A 19,824-nucleotide genomic window follows, 5' to 3' on the forward strand; every position below is an offset into this window, starting at 1 on the left:
AAATAAAAAGTTCTAAAAATTCAGTTTTTTATTCAAAAATTTTGTAATTTGGCACACTTGATAAACAAGTCAAAAGTAGAAAGTCCTCTAAAATTCAGTCTCTGGAGACCAAAACTGCCAAAGTTACGAATTTTTATCGAAAACGACGAAAATTTTTGCTCATCTGAAATTAAAAATTTACAAAAATTCGGTTCTTTATTCAAACTTTTTGTAATTTGTCACAGTTAATGAGCATGTCAAAAGTAGTAAATCTTCCAAATTTCACTCTCTGGGGACCAAAACTGCCAAAATTTCGAATTTTTATGGTTAATGGCAGAAATTTTTGGTCTATCTGAAAATAAAAAGTTCTAAAAATTCAGTTTTTTATTCAAAAATTTTGTAATTTGGCACACTTGATAAACAAGTCAAAAGTAGAAAGTCCTCTAAAATTCAGTCTCTGGAGACCAAAACTGCCAAAGTTACGAATTTTTATCGAAAACGACGAAAATTTTTGCTCATCTGAAAATAAAAATTTACAAAAATTCGGTTCTTTATTCAAAAATTTTGTAATTTGACACAGTTGATAAACAAATTAAAAGTAGTAAATCCTCTAAATTTCACTCTATGGGGACCAAAACTGCTAAAGTTACGAATTTTCATCGAAGAGGGCAGAAATTTTCGGTCCATCTGAAAAAAAGAACTCAAAAAATTCGTTTTTTTGCTTTATTTTGTAATTCGACACAGTTGAGATCACTACATAAAACATTCATTACTTCGAAAACAGTTGGTAAAACTGCACACATGTTGTTTAAGGGTGGTCTCGATAACGCTAGATTTACGAATGATAGCCACCACCCCATAAATCCCCGCTGATACGGCCCTGGCCCAATATTATGCCCATTTTGCCCAGCCAGTAGCAAGTTTATGAGTTCTCGATATGAATAATGCAGTCTGCCCATTGTCAGGTCTTCGACCTTCATACTTGTCAGCATCTCGAGCACTAAGAAAACGCAAGACATGGGCCTAATATGGAAGCAAACCACCGAGTCAATGGTCGTTATGGCACTTGTTCCTCGAAGACATGTCAATATTATCGCCACTTGACTGCAGGAAGGCTTCTATATTATTTACTTCGTTCGATTTTGAACAGTCGAAGGAATGCTGGGCCGTGCATTTGAAACAAGTTTGGGGAACAGTTACGATGCACCATTACGCCCACGGGAAATAAAAAGTTGGTTCTCTGAAGGTGTCAATTCCTTCTAAAATTAAAAGTTTTGAATAGTGCAGTCAAACCACTAATAACCATTTAACAGTCTATAAACTCGCGTGTTTAGAAACATGGCGGCCCCTGAAGACATTTAACATTTAACAGTGCGTCTGGTTCTCCTCATTTCGCTGCAACTCCCAACTGTTCTTTAGTCCAGTAGTCGGAGCCCTAATGACTTTCGAACTGCATTCGCAGCCCTTTGGCGACGCAGCCCACGTATTAATTCGCCATTAATTTTGTCTTGACTAGCCAGCAGACTCCACGCAGTTCTTTTAAAAATGCACGACTTCGTTTGCTCTTCTGAAAAATTCAACACCAAGAAATGGCGCTCTTTTATGGCCCACCCTTAAATTTGATTGAAATTGTTATGAATCGGAATTCCTGGCGCCTACACCGCAACGGCTTTCTCAAGTCAAGCCGTCGCCACTCCTTCGGAGTGTTAAGAGCGGCTCGGATATTCATTCAATAGAGTCAAATCTCGGCGAAATGAAGACGCTGCTCTAAATGCCGCAAAATCAGTTTAATTAGCGCGCGAGTGTTCAGGGATTTTCGATTTGAATTTAGAATCTGCGTGAAATTCTGCGTAAAATGAGCCCGAATAACTCAAGGAATTGACGGTTGTGTAAAAAACACAGTGCACATTTATAAAATGACGTAAAAAGCAATGCCACCTGTGATTAATACGTAAAAGAGTCACTGTAGGTTTGCATAGCAGTGAATGGAGCCACAAAGCAATAAATACTTCTTTTCCTTCTGTTATTTCACGCTTCAAGTTGGCATAAACCGCGATCGCGCTTTCTTTGTAAACACTTCAGGTTGTTCATCCCTAATTCGCGGATTATAAAATGACTTGTGGATTATTCGCGACAGGTGTCACTAGTGATGATTTATGGAAACAGCGAAATACGACATCGCACATACTAACTAGTAATTTCCCCAAATTTCAGGGCTGTAGCAGTAAAATTACCAAAATTACGAATTTTTAGGGAGGATTTCTCATATTTCGACTTCGGCTTGGGAATAAAAATTTTTAAAATTTGTCTCTTTCGACGTACAATGTTGCAATTTGGCAGAGTTAATAAACGACGAAAAACTAGTAATTTCCCCAAATTTCATAGCTGTAGCACTAAAATTACCAAAATTATTAATTTTTAGAGAGGGTTTCTCATATTTCGGTTTCGCTTTGAAAATAAAAATTTCTAAAATTTGTCTTTTGATCTACAGTATTGCAATTTTGCAGAGTTAATAAACTATTCAAAACTAGTAAGTTCCCCAAGCTGTAGCACTAAAATTACCAAAATTACGAATTTTAGGGGAGGAGTACTCATATATCTGCTTCGACTTGAAAATAAAAATTTCTAAAAATTGCGTCTTTTAATCTACAATGTTGCAATTTCGCAGAGTTAATAAGGGATGAAAAACTAGTAATCTCCCTAAGTTTCATAACTGTAGCACTAAAATTACCAAAATTACGAATTTTAGGGGAGAATTTCACAAATTTCGGCTTCGCCTTGGATATAAAAATTTCTGAAATCGGTGTTTTTTGATCTACAATGTTGCAATTTGGCAGACTTAATAAACAATGAAAAACTCGTAATTTCCCTAAATTTCAAAGCTGTAGCAGTAAAATTACTAAAATAACGAATTTTTAGAGAGAATTTCTCAAATTTCGGCTTCGTCTCGAAAATAAAAATTTCTAAAATTTGTGTCTTTCAATCTACAATGTTGCAATTTCGCAGAGTTAATAAGGGATGAAAAACTAGTAATCTCCCTAAGTTTCATAACTGTAGCACTAAAATTACCAAAATTACGAATTTTAGGGGAGAATTTCACAAATTTCGGCTTCGTCTTGGATATAAAAATTTCTGAAATCGGTGTTTTTTGATCTACAATGTTGCAATTTGGCAGACTTAATAAACAATGAAAAAATAGTAATTTCCCTAAATTTCAAAGCTGTAGCAGTAAAATTACTAAAATAACGAATTTTTAGAGAGAATTTCTCAAATTTCGGCTTCGTCTCGAAAATAAAAATTTCTAAAATTAGTCTTTCAATCTACAATGTTGCAATTTTGCAGAGTGATGAAAAATGAATGATGAAAAACTAGATAATCTTCCTAAATTTCATAACTGTAGCACTAAAATTACCAAAATTACGAATTTTAGGGGAGAATTTCTCAAATTTCGGCTTCGCCTTGGACATAAAAATTTCTAAAATTTGTGTCTTTCAATCTACAATGTTGCAATTTCGCAGAGTTAATAAATGATGAAAATCTAGTAATCTCCCTAAATTTCATAACTGAAGCACTAAAATTACCAAAATTACGAATTTTAGGGGAAAATTTCTCAAATTTCGGCTTCGCCTTGGACATAAAAATTTCTAAAATTGGTGTCTTTCGATTTACAATGTTGCAATTTGGCAGAGTTAATAAACGATGAAAAACTAGTAATTTCACTAAATTTCATAGCTGTACCACTAAAATTACCAAAATAACGAATTTTTAGAGAAAATTTCTCAAATTTCGGCTTCGTCTCGAAAACAAAAACTTCTAAAATTTGTGTCTTTTAATCTACAATGTTGCAATTTCGCAGAGTTAATAAATGATGAAAAACTAGTAATCTCCCTAAATTTCATAACTGTAGCACTAAAATTACCAAAATTACGATTTTTTCGAAAGGATTTCTCATTTTTCGGATTTGTCTTGAAAATAAAAATTTCTAAAATTTGTTTCTTTCGATTTACAATGTTGCAATTTGGCAGAGCTAATAAACGATGAGAAACTAGTAATTTCCCTAAATTTCATAGTTGTAGCACTAAAATTACCAAAATAACGAATTTTAGGGGAGTATTTCTCATATTTCTGCTTCGACTTGAAAACAAAAATTTCTAAAATTTGTGTCTTTCTATCTACAATGTTGCAATTTGGCAGAGTTAATAAACGATGAAAAACTAGTAATTTCCCTAAATTTCGTAGCTGTAGCACTAAAATTACCAAAATTACGATTTTTTCGAAAGGATTTCTCATTTTTCGTATTTGTCTTGAAAATAAAAATTTCTAAAATTTGTGTCTTTCGATTTACAATGTTGCAATTTGGCAGAGCTAATAAACGATGAGAAACTAGTAATTTCCCTAAATTTCATAGTTGTAGCACTAAAATTACCAAAATGACGAATTTTAGGGGAGGATTTCTCATATTTCTGCTTCGACTTGAAAACAAATATTTCTAAAATTTGTGTCTTTCTATCTACAATGTTGCAATTTGGCAGAGTTAATAAACGATGAAAAACTAGTAATTTCTTTAAATTTCATAACTGTAGCACTATAGTTACCAAAATTACGAATTTTAGGGGAGAATTTCTCAATTTTTGGCTTCGTCTCGAAATAAAAATTTCTAAAATTTGGGTCATAAAGACGTAATTCTCAAAATTAATAGGTAATTGAGCGAACAAAAAATTATATTACATGGCGCCTTATTGCCATGTAACGTAATAATATTGAATAACAAATTTATTTTTTTCGTGTTTTACCACTGCAAGTTTCCTAAAGTGTTATTTACACAGCCTGCGATTAAAAAACGCCTTGCGAATATTTCGCGACAGGTGTCACTACTAGATGATTTATATCACCAGCGAAATAAGACATCGCACATGTGCCAGCACGTGTGATTCACTGGTGGCACGTGGTCCGACAAAATCGGAATTTTTCACATTGCTCTACTGCAATAAAATTCTGAAATGGTATGATTATTTGTGGAGGTATTAATAACCGGGTCAAGAATCTCACTGTATATCGACAAAATAGCATAAGAAACGCGTGTGAACAGAGCTTTAGCTCCTGCTGTGAATTTTGAAAAAGTCAGAGATTTCTGACCGCCCACGTCGAGATTCTTTGATAATCTTTGGAGGGATCAAGTTGCGTGTGCCAGTTAATTGTTCATAATCCACGAGTGCAATTATTTTTAGTAGTTGTAGCTCCATGTAATTCTTTGAAGTCGCCAGGCAAAGAACTTGGGAGTCAATTTGGACGCGAAAATAAAGATATTCGAGCGTTTTTTTTCGCATTAATTGCTCCGATTTGAGCTGGTCATAAAAGAACTGTTAATTAGGAGAGAGAAAATGGAGCAAATCCGCCCGAAAGTGTGTTACGCAAACAAATATGGGAAGAACTTTTCCTCAAGTTCATATTTCATGCCTCTGAGTTTAACGACTGAGTCCGCAGCATTCGTTTTGCATTGTATCTAATTTTAAAGAAGTCCTATTCTTGGCTGATCGTAAATCGGCGTCTTCCTCAAGGCCTCATCCAGCATGAACTTAATTAACTTGAAGTGCCCAACTACCTCAAATTTCGCTAAATTCGATTTGCAAGCAACTAATAGACTTTCTGATTGAAAAAGGGGGCGCAGCCCCATGTGCCCCTTCACATTTTTTACAACTGTTTACATAAATAAGTTGTTGAACCGGAAAGCTTTAATTGCTCGGTAGTAATTCTCGCATTATTAATGCCCTCGTTATTGGAGAGATTGTTGAAATTGACAACGGACTTGGTGTTTCGGTGGTTTATCGACTATTAATGAAGTTTTGAAGACGCATCCGCCCACGCTAGGTGGAGATGATGGAGCCCACACTTTACCTATGCAGCTGCCAACGTCTTTTAAACACAAGTTCAATGCACATGGTCACAAGTTCAAGGACTTGGAGGCTCGGAGGTGACAAAATTAATTACAAGCGGAGATAAATTTGAAAATGGGGAAAGTGCATTTGTTTTTGGTGGGGCGTGCTCAGTTTTTCGAGCGAGTAAAACGCACAACGAGATGTGCAAACGAAGAAGTTTTTAATTTGTAACTCGGGGAGTTTTTACGCGATGACTATGAAATTTGGGGAGTTTACTAGTTTGGACTTGCTAATCAACTTCCCCAATTTAGAATATTTTATAACAAAAGGTAGAGTTTTTAGAATTTTTAAGTTTTTTAAAATAAAAATTTCTAACTCTGAGAGTTTTTACGCTGTGACGATAAAGTTTGGGAGTTTGCTAGTTTGGACCTCCTTATCAATACGACCGAATCAGAATGTTGCAAAGCAAAACTTTTTAGAAATTTTTATTTCGCAGATGAACTAAAAATATCCAATTTTTCAAAACAAAAATTTGTTACTCTGGAAGTTTTCACGCTGTGACTATGAAATTTGGGGAGTTTACTAGTTTGTACTTGCTTATCAACTCCTCCAAATTAGAATGTCGTGGAGTAAAAGACTCAATTTTTAGAATTTTTTAATTAGGTGATAAACTAAAAATTTTCTGTTTCAAAATAAAAATTTGTAACTCTGGGAGTTTTCATGCTGCGGGTATAAAATTTGTAGTTTACTAGTTTGAACTTGCTTATCAATTCCCTCAAATTAGAATGTTGTTGATCAAAAGACACAGTTTTTAGAATTTTTATTTGGCTGATGAAGTATAAAGTTCTTAAAATAAAAATTTGTAACTCTGGGAGTTTTCACGCTGCGACTATAAAATTTTAGGAGTTTATTAGTTTGGACTTGCTTATCAATTTCCCCAAATTATATTATATACAATTAAATTATATACAGAATATTTTTGAGCAAAAGGCACAATTTTTAGAATTTTTTATTTCGCTGATGAACTATGAAGTTTCAATTTTTCTTATCAACTCCCCCAAATCAGAATGTTGTAAAGAAAAAGTTACATTTTTTAGAAATTTTTATTTCGCAGGTGAACTAAAAATATTTAATTTTTCAAAACAAAAATTTGTACTCTGGGAGTTTTCATGCTGCGAGTATAAAATTTGGAGAATTTACTATCAACTCCCTCAAATTATAATGTTGTTGATCAAAAGACACAGTCTTTTTATTTATTATTTATTTATTTATTTTTTTTATTTTGCTGATGAACAAAAAATTTCAAACTTTTTTAAATAAAAATTTGTAACTGGGAGTTTTCATGCTGCGATAATGAAACTTGGGAAGTTTTCTAGCTTGAACTTGCTTATCAACTCCTCCAAATTAAAAAGCTGAAAAGCAAGACTGATCTTGTAGAATTTTTTCTTTCGCAGATAAACAAAAAAATTATCAATTTTTTAAGATAAAACTTTGTAACTCTGGGAGTTTTTACGCTGTGACTATGAAATTCAGGGAGTTTACTAGTTTGGATTTGCTTATCAACTCCCAAAAATTAGATTGTCGTAGAGCAAAAGACACAGTTTGTATAATTTTTTATTTCGCAGATGAACTAAAAATATCCAATTTTTCAAAACAAAAATTTGTTACTCTGGAAGTTTTTACGCTGTGACTATGAAATTTGGGGAGTTTACTAATTTGTACTTGCTTATCAACTCCTCCAAATTAGAATATCGTGGAGTAAAAGACTCAATTTTTAGAATTTTTTAATTCGGTGATAAACTAAAAATTTTCTTTTTCAAAATAAAAATTTGTAACTCTGGGAGTTTTCATGCTGCGGTTATAAAATTTGGAGTTTACTAGTTTAAACTTGCTTATCAATTCCCTTAAATTAGAATGTTGTTGATCAAAAGACACAGTTTTTAGAATTTTTATTTGGCTGATGAAGTATAAAGTTCTTAAAATAAAAATTTGTAACTCTGGGAGTTTTCACGCTGCGACTATAAAATTTGGGGAGTCTATTAGTTTGGACTTGCTTATCAATTTCCCCAAATTAGAATATTTTCGAGCAAAAGGCACAGTTTTTAGAATTTTTTATTTCGCTGATGAACTATGAAGTTTCAATTTTTCAAAATAAAAATTGCTAACTCTGGGAGTTTTTACGCTATGACGATAAAATTTGGGGAGTTTACTAGTTTGGACCTTGTTATCAACTCCCCCAAATCAGAATGTTGTAAAGAAAAAGTTACATTTTTTAGAAATTTTTATTTCGCAGATGAACTAAAAATATCCAATTTTTCAAAACAAAAATTTGTACTCTGGGAGTTTTCATGCTGCGAGTATAAAATTTGGAGAATTTACTATCAACTCCCTCAAATTATAATGTTGTTGATCAAAAGACACAGTCTTTTTATTTATTATTTATTTATTTATTTTGTTTATTTTGCTGATGAACAAAAAATTTCCAATTTTTTTAAATAAAAATTTGTAACTCTGGGAGTTTTCATGCTGCGATAATGAAACTTGGGGAGTTTTCTAGCTTGAACTTGCTTATCAACTCCTCCAAATTAAAAAACAATTGTATAGCAAATAAGGATTTTGATATTTATTTTAACAATTTTTCTGCAGCTTCATGCAGGCGGAAATTATTTGCTGCGCTTAAGGTTCTGCCGCAGTAGTCGTTATTTGGGTAGGGTGAAATATGTTTTTTTTTTTCTTATTATTAAATTTGTTGTTTAATTGTATTTTTTGTATGTTCCACTATGGACTGGTTGCGTCTGTTGGAAATAAATCTTTATTATTATTATTATCTTTTAGAATTTTTTCTTTCGCAGATAAACAAAAAATTTTCAATTTTTTTAAGATAAAACTTTGTAACTCTGGGAGTTTTTACGCTGTGACTATGAAATTCGGGTAGTTTATTAGTTTGGATTTGCTTATCAACTCCCAAAAATTAGATTGTCGTAGAGCAAAAGACACAGTTTGTATAATTTTTTATTTCGCAGATGAGCTAGAAATTTTTAATTTTTTAAAATAAAAATTTGAGGAAAAAGAAGGGACTGCTTATGAAAAACCCTCGTCAATGTCCAAAGACAGTTTCCCCAACAAATTTCGGACATAATTTCCCGTCACTCCTTTCAAACTCGCCCATAAATTAAGCTTTACCATCAGTTGGCGGTTTTATATGTTCCGTTCAATTGGGGCCCAACATTTATGGCCCGTAACCGTATAAAATATCTGTAATTAAACTTTTTCTCGAGCAAACCCGGCCAATTCAGCTTTTAGTTTATCTAAAAGAGTACCTCTTCAATCTCATGTATCGAAATTCACTTTTAACACTCTTAACTTCAAGGGCTGCTTGCCACAAACCGCCGCGCCGGTGTGAGATCGATGACTCTTCGAGTATTTCTTTCCATGGCTTAGTTTTTTCCCTGCCATTCGATCCGGAAAAGGAAGTTTCACCGGAGCCGGTTTGGCTTTACCGCCCTTGACTCCGGAGTACTCGGCATAAATTCCGAACTTCTTAACTCTTCAGAGTGTGGGAATGTCGCAGCAATTCCACTCTTGCAAATCAGCAGATAAGTTGCGGTATTTTGATTACTACGAGGAAATCGCTGCAACAATAAGTTGTAAATCTCCTTGTCTCGGAAGTTGCGTGTTAATAATCTTCGTAGGTGTCGCACGGAGGTGGAAAAGCAACCCAACACGGGGGCTATAAATTGAATTAAGAAAGACGAAACGGATTTTTAGTTTAACACTTGATTTTTCTTCTTGTTTCAGCTGAGAGTGACATCTGCACTTTCGCCATCCGGAAGCAACATTACGCTGCTAAACACAATCCCGAAACGAATCTCTTCACTGCCAGCACGCGACCTCAAGCGCTGCAATGTCTGTACGAGTCTGCCACCAAGACGCCGGTGCATGTTATGCGCCAATTGGACAGGTGGCGTCGCGACGGCCATCGGTCCTCGCGATTCTTCCTGTGCACGCCGGTGCTGGGGAATAAGAGGCGGAAGATCAGGAGTAGAGTGGACATTGACATCGAGACTCGCATGGTAAGAGCGGTTTGTTGATGCGCACTATGTTTACACACCCGCAAACTCGGTTACTTGTGGTCGTCCGTGGGGTTTGGGGTCGGATTTGGAATCTGCGCCAAATTCTGCGTAGAATGAGCATTTGTAGTTTGAGTTTGCTCCGAAAAGAAACGAGGTTTTTACTTATAGGAACTAAAGAATCGCTATCCGCAAGTTTGGACGCTTCTAATTCCGTTATTTATTAACGTACGTAAAAATTTCGCTCAGTTTTGAATTCTGTGAGAAATTCTGCGTTAAATGAGCACTAACAACTTAAGTTTGGTCTAAAAATAAGAGAAATATCGACCAAATTTGACTTGGAAAAATTTGGCGATCTGGCGACTACCCAAAATTTTAATTGCTCATAATTTAGTTATTGGTTAACGTGCGGAAAAAATTAAGACAACTTTGGATTCAACGTGAAATTCTGCGTTAAATATGCAGAAATAACTCAAATTTGGTCCAAAAATAAATGAAATATCGACCGAATTACACATATTTGGAAAAATTAGGCCCTCTGTTGACTTAATCGGCAATAATTTAGTTATTCGATGAGGTACCGACAGTTTTGGATCCAGCGGGAAATTCTGTGTAAAATGGGTTCTAACACCGCAAAATTCCCTCAAAAACAAGCGAGAATTCGCCGTTTTTGCAATCCACGGTTGTGTAAAAAAACATAGTGCGCATTAACAAATTTGTGTCGATCATCGACACCACCCATTGTGCTCAATTCTTTTGCTCCCGACTGTACTCCTAGCGCAAGTACACTGATAAATTACCATCCAGCTCGCATCAGTTCACCAAAAGTAAACTTTAAGAATGAGAAATGATCGAAGCCACAAAAGCGCTCGCTGTTTCTTTGTAAACAAGCAACGAAAATCTACATAATGATTGCGATTTCCCGGTCCCGAGCTTCTCCTTTATTAAAAAACATTTCTTTCGAGTCGCCTTGGTACAGTGCAGAGTGTGGGCAAAAGTTGCCCCACGTGCATAGGTGTGATCACCCACAATACTTTTTATCGCTTCAATAAACAGAGTTGGCTGAAACAAACGCCAACAATGACCACAAAACGAGATTGTAACACTTTTGTTTCCACAGCCGGCCGCCGTGAAGGACCTGCGAAGATGGACCTCCAGCGAAGCCCTCGGTGACATAACAGTAACTCCTGATTGCCCTAATCGAATCGCGCCTAATGTGACTTTAACCGACGGAGAAGTCACTGATGGAACTGCAATTTCAGACGATGAAGGCATTGACCATAAACTGCCCTCGCCCGAGGAGCAGCTTCACGTCGTGGCTCTTAAGTACGTCGTTTTTGACCTAGTTCTATGCAGCGCCATCTCTCGGCGAGTTGTGTTACTATTTTTTTTTTTTTAGATTTCCAGCGGAAATCGTGGCGGTGGATGTTTCCGGAAGGAGCTTCGATCGCATGTCGGTGCATAGGAGGTCGCTGCTGCAAGCAGACGGCGGGAAAGAAGAGAATTTGAAGAGGAGGAGGACGCGGCGCCCCAGGAGTCGCAGAAGGAACACCCTCGCAGGGACGGACCAGAAGGAAATCCGAGACGCTTTAACTGGCGGGTAAGAACTCAGTGATTGACCGTTTTGCATTGTGGAGTTAACCTGGTGCATGTCAAGACTAATTCCTTCGTTGATTAACAGGGAGGAGCCGTGCTCTTCGGGTAATAACGATGAGACTGAATCCACAATCGGTGCTGTAAGTCGCAGTAAAAGCAGCGATCTCTTACGTCCGAAAAAAGATTCTCCGGACAAAAAATCACACTTTAACACTCTTAAGCAATGGGGGAAGAACCGCTACGACCGCTTCATGAACAAGAGCGCGGAGAAGAAGGAGGATATCGACGATTTCAACCTCTACGAGACCGTCACGATGAAACGGAAGCGGAATCCTTCGATCTCCTCGTCGGAGAAAAGTGTTAATCTTCCGGTATCCAGTCCTCTGTCTTCGGTGATGAACATGGTGAAGCTGCGCCAGAGCTCCGCGCGGCGGGCTAACAAAGACGAGCCTCCACACTCCTCTAGCGGCAACTGGAGCGCGAGTTCAGAGAGCGGGCGAGCTTCCATCGGGTCGGAGTTTACCACCACCACGCAACCGAAGTCTTCGGCGACGTCCAACAACTCTCTCAACCAGCCGGGGAGGCGAAGATTCGTTAACACGTCGACTTCGAGCAGCATCACCAGCGAGGGGACGTTAACCCCGGACATCATCCACGATCTGCACGAGGATGGGGATTCGGTGTACTCCTGCGACACGGAGGGGTACTACACCTCGTTCCACATGGACAGCGGACTCAAGACTTTGAAGGAGGAGGAGCTTCCGGCAACGCCGCTGCATTCCACTTCGGCGTTCGCGAATCCTGGAGGATTAACAGCGGAGAATGAGTACGAGCTCTTCGGGAAAGGCTCCACGTCGACGACGACGAGCTCCGCGGGGACCGTCTGCACCACGCTGAGGGCGGAAAGCAGCAAGTCCCTCAATGGTAGCCCGGTGGTGCCCGAACGCAAAAGCTCCCTGAAAAGGTCGGACGACGACAGCGACAAAACCGGGACTGTTAAACGCAGTCCGGCCAACAAGCCGGTTCATGGAGATGTCTCCCCGGACAGTGGGCACAACACCTCCAGCTCTCCCATAGAGTCGACGTGCAGTCCTACAGGAGTGCGGAGCGGCTCGGAGTTCGAGTTTTCCGAGTCCTCCGACATGGAAGGTACCGAGAGAACTGAACGGATTCGGATTAAGACGACCATCAACTCCAGCAGAATTCCGTCGATGTGTGTGATCACGCCGCCACACAGTGACGAGGAGGACGCGGTGCACGTCAAAGAGAGGATCATCACCGTGGCGTCCGGCAAGATGCAGATTAATGTGAACCCGCAGTCAGGATACGCCACCGTGGAGGTGGTGGATGTTAATAAAAACACGAAAGTTCTGCGAGCGCCGTCTCCTAGTGGCGGGACTTTGACCGTCAACGAACTGAAGACTTCTCCGGCGCAGCCAATTATCAAGGCGACTTTGATGCCGCTGAATAATATGCTCGGGCGGATTAAGACGAATCTGGTGAATTTGACGCGGAGGGAGAGTAAGTCTGTGGGGGAGGGTGACTACGTCACCCTCGCCGACGTGCGGAACAACAACGAAAAGAGACCTAGAGAACTGGAGGTGAAGAAACCAACAGAGTACGTGTCTTTGAACGATCTACCGAGTGTGGTGGAGAACTCGGACTCCTTGGAGCGGAAGCGACGTGGTGCGAGGGTGACCCTCGACGCCGAGGGGAAGGTGGTGTTCAGCTCCGACAGTCTAAGAAGACGCAAAGTGGGGAACTCCACCTTCGAGCCAGGGCCGTTCGTGAAGGCGAGTTGTAGTCCGACGCAGAGCCCCGTCCCCAGCCACCGCCTCGCGAAGTCCGTCCGAGCGCTGAACCGCCCCCTGTCGCCGCCGCTGGGCAAGGTGGTGATCCGCGCCGTCCCCGGCATGGCGTCCCCAACGTCTGAAATCGTCCGAATGCCGCCGACGACCATCGTCGCGCCCAGCGTCCGTCCAAGCCTAGCCCGCGGCGCGTACGTCCACGTCCAAGCCCCTGGCAGCCCCCTCTCGCCTGCTCAAGACACAGGTAAGCCCCACGACACAAACCGAATGAATATCATAAACCGCGCGCGCAGCATCAGGCGCAGCGACAGCTACCGCACCGCCAACATGGCGATTTTGTCGCCGGCGAAGATGCTCGGCAAAGTCGCCATCGAGGACCGCATCGAGAAGGAGATCGCGGCGGAGTTGTGGCGCGAGCGCATTAATTATCCGGCGACGGTTTCGCCCAAGTTGTGCGGACGCCACGTTTATAGCCAAAGTCACGCGCAGGAGATCCTGCTGGCGTCCCCGAATCGGGTCATCATCCCCCCCGATAGCGGGGAGCATCGCGCCCGCGTCCTTGCAGCTTCCGTCACAGACACAGAAATCTGGTGATGGTCGATCTGTGCACGTGCGGACATGTTCGCTGGTAGTGGGTTCCTTCTGTCCTTCCTTCCATGCTTTGGTGATTGGCCATATTCATGATTAACGCCGAGGTGGTAGAGCTATGACCAGGAATATGGCTGATTTATACACATGGGAAAAATGTATGTAAATATCTGTGCCCCGTTTTGTGTTCTGGAATTTCCCCATCTAGTTGGCTAGTGTCTCAATACTGTCATTTTCCGACAGTCAATTATTTGACGTCATTATCCACCTGGTTTAGGTTGCAAATGTCCAAATTCGGGTTTTGGGGGACAAAAAATGCATTTTATGTCAAATTCTGGGGGACAATGATGCCAACTTTGTCATACTAAAGTAGCCATTTGCAGCCTGAACCGAGTGTAGCAAACTCAGACACACGTCCGCACTTTTCCCCAAGATAAACTATCTTATTTATTTAAATTTAGCCGCAAGTTCCCCGGGATCCCACGTATAAACAGGATAATAAACAAACGGCTATTTATTAAACTTCCTGTTCACCTTTAGTGCTAAATATGTAACATGTTTGCCACACTAAGAAAACAAAAAAAAAATCAAAAAAAGTTCTATTTCTTCATCGCGAATGAAAAAACTCGAACGCACGGGTCATTCCAGAACTCCACGGCCTTGTCTTCCATAGTTTTAGTACTTTCCCGAGACAATTTTGTGATATAAATGTATAAGACTGACGTGTTTTCTGCGCCTCCGCGAAGAGGTGCTGAGGAAGTCACCGTTCCTTACAATGTAATTACGTTGGCTAGGTTGCAATTGTCCCTAAAGTCACAAACGTCAAAAATTTTATTTTATTGTGAAGTGGGTTTTGGGCAATTGCACACTAGAATTGATACACGCTCAAATTCAGGGGGGCAGTAATGCCAACCCTGTCATGTCAAAGTTTCCAAAGTTAGTTCATCAAGATTCCAACTTTGAATAACGAAATTAGTGGACACTTGCAGCCTAAGCCAACTATGCAGTCGCGGCCAAATCGTTTTGGACGTCAAAAGTGTGAAGCATTCTTTATCTATTTCGTGGTTGCTGTCACTTTTGACACATCGATCGAAATTCGCACGTCAAATTGACAGTAAAGCATGGTTTATACTCAGTGGTGCCCAAAATGTTTGGTCCGCGACTGTACCCTGCACGATGTGTGTTTTGGTGTTGTAAATAACTGTTAGTTATGTGTTTCTTGTGCATTATTTTGTAAATACATAGCCTAGAATGCATGCAATATTATTTTATAGTTCGAAATATGTACTTTGTACGACTGCATTAAATGTATGTATTTAAAAGGACCAATGCAATTTGAATAAACTTCATTTTTAACCTTTTGTGCTAATTCACTAGAGTTCATTCATGTTAGCTCCTAACTCCACCGAATGACACATTGGTTTGGACGCAATTAAAAATAATTTACTAATGTCTGAGTCATTGAAGAGCCCAACCGCTTTGCTGGAAATTCGCACCTCTGGATGAACTTATTTCCTCTTGCACTATTATATTCATTCTTGTTGCACATTGTACACTCGCTCGCATGAGTCGCATGTGAAGATGCCAAAAGGTGAGATTTTTTATTTTCTGCACGTTGCATGCCTGCTCATTTTGCGACACTTTATCATTCATTTGGCCGTTTTTTTTCCAGACCGAGTACCGGCGTCTAATCCAGGAGCCTCTCAGGACTTCCCCGAGCAGTATTACTTCCAAAAAGGCAACACGATGTATCAGACTCTTCCGTCGAAACGATCGCAGTTCTTCCACTACGATAACCCCGAGAGGTCCGTCACTCCGGACATCACCAGAGGCTTGGAGCGCAGCTCCATCCATCACCTAGGAATTCCGGTGCAGATTCCGGACGTGCGCCTCGCCCAGAAAGTGCCTTTTCAAGACTCATATTTCGCCCACATATCGCCACACCACGAAGCAATGAAAATCTCCCCGATCGACCCCCGCAACTCCGGGAGTTTTCACGCGTCGACTCCTTCGGCGAAGACGGCGGTGAATCTAGAGAGTCGCCTCATGTCGCCGAAGAAGTCGACGATGAGCAACGAAGAGTTGTACGCGGTGATCCATAAAAGCAAGAAGAAGATGAACATCTACACCGAGGAGACTCGGGGGGGTGGTGGGGTTAGCACTCCGCCTCCAGTGCGCTCCCCTGAGACGGGGTACATCGGAGACAAGTCGCGATCGAGACTCAGTTGGTCCCCCTCCAAAGGGGAATACGTGGATTTCAACACAGACATTGACAAACTCTCCCCTCCGAACGAGTCGCGCTCTCGCCAGAGTTGGGCGTGCAGCGACCGGAAAGGCACGTCGCAGACGTCGCGGTTAGATTTTAAGAAACTTCTTTTACAAAAAAGTAACGTACTAGCTAGCACCAAAAAACTCTCAGCTGTCGAACAGCTCAAACTCTCCAAGGAGCAACTCCAGAAGCCGATGACACCTCCTCCGTTGAATATTTTGGAGCTGAGCGGCTCTCCGAGGAGTTTAGTTAACCGGAAGTTTGGGGCCACTGCGGAGAAGCCCAAAGCCGCTCCGAAGATCATGTCTCCGAGGTCGCAATGGAGATTTGCCAATCCAAGAAGCGATGTTCTCTCTTCTACAATACTGGAAGATTGTAGAGAAGACGAGAGCCCGAGCAACTCCATGGAGAAGAAGAAGGTAGCCGGGGGCGACACGCAGACTTTGGCACAAAGGTTGCAGGCGCAGAGAGCGCAGTTTTTTACTTCGGGGAAGAGCCAGGAATGCTCGTTGCCGCCTACACTTGAAACAGCCTTTTAGTATTAGACACTTGTATTTATCGTTTTGATACTCTTTATTTATTCATCACTGTCTAGTCGACACGCCATTAGGTATTTTTTTATATTATATGTTTCCTTGATCGTACTGTACAAATCTTCTCTGTAGATATTTCGTAAATTGGTGAGGCTTTCCAATCAAGCTTTTGTTACTCAGTGAAATAAATTATTCTAAATTTTAATATATTGGATTTGTAAATAAAGTTTTCCTTTCATATGCTGGTGCTTTAATTTATGTTAGCAACACTATTCAGTCGGGTATGTTGCAAATGTCACTTACAGTTATTTTTTATTCAAAATCTGCGTTCTGACGAATTTAGCTTTGGAAACTTTGACATGTTAAGGTTGGCATCATTTTCCCCCAGAATTTGACACGAAAATACAAGTCCAACATTCCTTTGACAGATCTTACTCGGTCGATCGTCTTTTGTTGCCTAAATATACTGTGGTGGACACAATCTTGGACAGCACTTTCCTGTCATTTCAAAAAGTCTCGATGTAATCCTAGCTTTATTGTCATTATGATTGACGTTAATACAAAAGTCAAACAAATTTTGAAAACGTATTTCGCCGGATTAGAAACTTTGGCAATCAAATGACAATTCTGTCCAAGATTCAGTGTCCACCATTGTAGGATTGGTGACCTTGAGCAGTTTTGCCAACGTAGGCCCAAAAAAAACTCGTGTTGCAAAAACGCACAGCACACTTTATTTCAAGTTCATTCACACAAATCACCTAAAATCTAACTCTTCATCTGCGGCGGCGGATTGACCATGGGCGGCCGGACCCCCATAGGTCCCATGGGCCCCATGGGCATCATCCCCATCATCGGCGGTCGCATTCCCATCATAGGTGGCATGGGGCCATGCGGCCCCATCATCATCGGCGGCATAGGTCCCCCAGGACCCATTGCTACAAATAAAATAATTCCAATAAACCCCCATTTGAGTTCCAAGCCTACTCTATGACTACGTGAAGTTATACATACTTGGGGGCATCATTCCTGGCGCCCCTGGAGCGCCAGGTCTTTGTCCCATCGTCAATTGTGCAGGTGGTGGTATAGCAACCCCTTTACCTGGTTGAGCAAACGGATTATTTGCAATCTTCCCAGCTTTGAAGGCAGCTGTGGTGGCATCAATTAAGTGCTGGGCCTGTTCTTCCATCCATTTCTGGTAGTAGAATTTCACGTTGTCTTTGTGTTTTCGGCCGGTGCAGTGCGTTTTTCGGACGCTTGGGGAGTCGTGGGTTAAATAAGTATCGCAATAATCGCAGTAATATTTCGGCATTTTAAAGGATGTTTTCTACCTAAAAACGCAATTTCAACCAATGAAATTGTTTATTCTACTCTTACCAACTACGCAAACAGTTCAGGTTACTTTTATTTACTGTTTTTCAGTACGAAAATGTGAATTTCCAAACAATGACATAACCTCGTTTTTCGTTGACGTGACGATTGAAAGGTGTTGCGACGTGATTAGAGGGAGCACCGACTACGATTGTGCGCAAAAAAAAGGGAAACTCGCGGACTTTTATTTAAATACCAGACAAGATTCCTTCATTATTACATATGAAATTAGCAACATATCCAAGCAGAGAGGTATTTTTCATCTCATAAAAACCAAGCCGACTACATGACTCCTCTAGATTTAAATAACGTTTTTGACTCTTCAGCGGTACCAAACAAGTGGGGTAGTCCGGCCCTAATTCCACTCCCTTTTAATAAGTGTGATGTCACTGAGGGCCCTCCACGTCTCTATCAACTGAAATGAGTCCCCCAAAGTGGCCAAAAGTGCGCAATCTTTGATGAATTGCAAGAAAACAAGCACTCGTTGTTTGACTACCACTGCACCAAAAACTGCACTCTCATCAGCTGACTTTGACGTTAAAATTCCTTGTTCAATTTTTCGCAATGTGGGTGTTCGGGTACGGTTCGTTAATGTGGAAAGTCGACTTTCCACACGTGGAGAAAATTGTAGGTTATATCCAAGGCTTCAAAAGGCGATTTTACCAACACAGTGTAGACCATCGCGGGATCCCCGGCAAGGTAAACATGAAGTAATTCCTTACTGACAGCCATAAAACATAACTCAACAGCCAGGTCGAGTGGTAACACTGATACCAGGAGATGTTACAGTAAGTTGGCCAACCTGTAAAACCAAATGACAGTCAAATTTCAGGATAAAGTCTACGGAATTGCGTACGGGATCAGCGAGGAGAACAAGGAGGCTGTGATCAACCATTTAGATTATAGAGAGAAAGGGGGCTATGTGAGGACGCCTGTCAAGTTTTATCCGAAGGATAAAGAGAAGGAGGCGTTTGAGATTACGATTTATGTTGCTGATTATGATAATCCTCAGTACGCTGGACCTGCGGATATTGATCTTATCGCCAATCAAATTGTGAAGTCTGTGGGGCCTAGTGGGACTAATGTGGAATATGTCATCAACTTGGCTAAGGCTATGAGGGACATCGCACCGGAAGTTTACGACGAGCATTTGTTTTCTATTGAGAAAAAGGTCCAAAATCTTCTCAAACTTAGCAGTGCTGAGTCGTTTTCTAGAACCTTAAATTGACGTCTAAGTGACTACAATTAAACGAATTATTTTCTTATATTTTGTTTTTATTTCTATTCCTTCCGTAAGGAGAAAAAATTATGTTGGCAACTCGTTAAAAACCGTTTTTTACTGCAGAGGAAGCAGGGGCCTGGCATTGTGGGTTGCCTGTACTACAAGTTCATTTTCATAGCACGCTTGATGGAACAGTGCACAAACTAATTTCTTTTGTTTTATGGAATTGTCATGACTAAAAAAAAATGGCGTAAAGTTTGACAGAAGCGTCAAATTTCTAACCTCAAAGTGTCAAAATGGCAGACAAGGTTGCCACCCTTTTTTAAATTCTAGGGTTACTTGGATGGTAATCACAGAGCACATATTTGGTCGTTAATAAATAATAAGAACGGGCTCTTCGATCAATAATTCGGATTATTTATCCCCAGCCGCCTCGACTTAGTTTAAAAAAAAACTAAAATATGAACCCCGCCGCTTGATTGCGAATCTTACAATTCCATTATCATCACCGATGG

At 40.3% G+C, this 19,824-nt stretch overlaps 3 protein-coding genes across 3 annotated transcripts in view; 2 read left to right on the forward strand and 1 right to left on the reverse strand.

The window, feature by feature from the left end:
* gukh (NHS actin remodeling regulator GUK-holder) overlaps window positions 1-16,959 on the forward strand; it is a 36,310-nt gene extending 19,351 nt beyond the window's left edge. The window contains exons 2-6 of the mRNA XM_088038404.1: window positions 9,654-9,928; window positions 11,046-11,251; window positions 11,325-11,525; window positions 11,607-13,573; window positions 15,590-16,959. Coding sequence (XP_087894530.1) covers window positions 9,654-9,928; window positions 11,046-11,251; window positions 11,325-11,525; window positions 11,607-13,573; window positions 15,590-16,725 — 3,785 coding nt within the window. The 3' untranslated portion in view covers window positions 16,726-16,959. The remainder of the gene's footprint in view (window positions 1-9,653; window positions 9,929-11,045; window positions 11,252-11,324; window positions 11,526-11,606; window positions 13,574-15,589) is intronic.
* Window positions 16,960-17,427: 468 nt separating this feature from the next.
* snRNP-U1-C (small ribonucleoprotein particle U1 subunit C) lies at window positions 17,428-18,256 on the reverse strand. Its single transcript, XM_088038481.1, has 3 exons — window positions 18,094-18,256; window positions 17,731-18,047; window positions 17,428-17,654 (listed from the first exon to the last, which is right to left on the reverse strand). The coding sequence occupies exons 2-3, from the start codon at window positions 18,026-18,028 to the stop codon at window positions 17,485-17,487; spliced, it is 468 nt and encodes a 155-aa protein (XP_087894607.1). The 5' UTR covers window positions 18,029-18,047; window positions 18,094-18,256; the 3' UTR covers window positions 17,428-17,484.
* Window positions 18,257-18,560: 304 nt separating this feature from the next.
* On the forward strand, window positions 18,561-19,352 carry LOC148173463 (putative glutathione-specific gamma-glutamylcyclotransferase 2). Its single transcript, XM_088038480.1, has 3 exons — window positions 18,561-18,786; window positions 18,837-18,875; window positions 18,920-19,352. Exons 1-3 carry the CDS (start codon window positions 18,652-18,654, stop codon window positions 19,313-19,315), a joined length of 570 nt encoding a protein of 189 aa, XP_087894606.1. The 5' UTR covers window positions 18,561-18,651; the 3' UTR covers window positions 19,316-19,352.
* The last annotated feature ends 472 nt before the right edge of the window (window positions 19,353-19,824 follow it).

This window comes from Gnatocerus cornutus, chromosome 6, assembly GCF_029298725.1.
Source record: "Gnatocerus cornutus isolate USDA-ARS CGAHR chromosome 6, icGnaCorn1.1, whole genome shotgun sequence".
Classification (NCBI taxonomy): domain Eukaryota; kingdom Metazoa; phylum Arthropoda; class Insecta; order Coleoptera; family Tenebrionidae; genus Gnatocerus; species Gnatocerus cornutus.

Excerpts from the sequence above, each read along its gene's own strand:
- LOC148173463 (XM_088038480.1), top strand. The coding sequence starts at position 18,652 with ATGTGGGTGTTCGGGTACGGTTCGTTAATGTGGAAAGTCGACTTTCCA. Across the intron at positions 18,787-18,836 it reads ATCGCGGGATCCCCGGCAAG|CCAGGTCGAGTGGTAACACT; the intron begins GTAAACATGAAG and ends ATAACTCAACAG. Across the intron at positions 18,876-18,919 it reads TGATACCAGGAGATGTTACA|GATAAAGTCTACGGAATTGC; the intron begins GTAAGTTGGCCA and ends GTCAAATTTCAG.
- snRNP-U1-C (XM_088038481.1), bottom strand. The coding sequence starts at position 18,028 with ATGCCGAAATATTACTGCGATTATTGCGATACTTATTTAACCCACGAC. Across the intron at positions 17,655-17,730 it reads GCCAGGAATGATGCCCCCAA|CAATGGGTCCTGGGGGACCT; the intron begins GTATGTATAACT and ends TTTTATTTGTAG.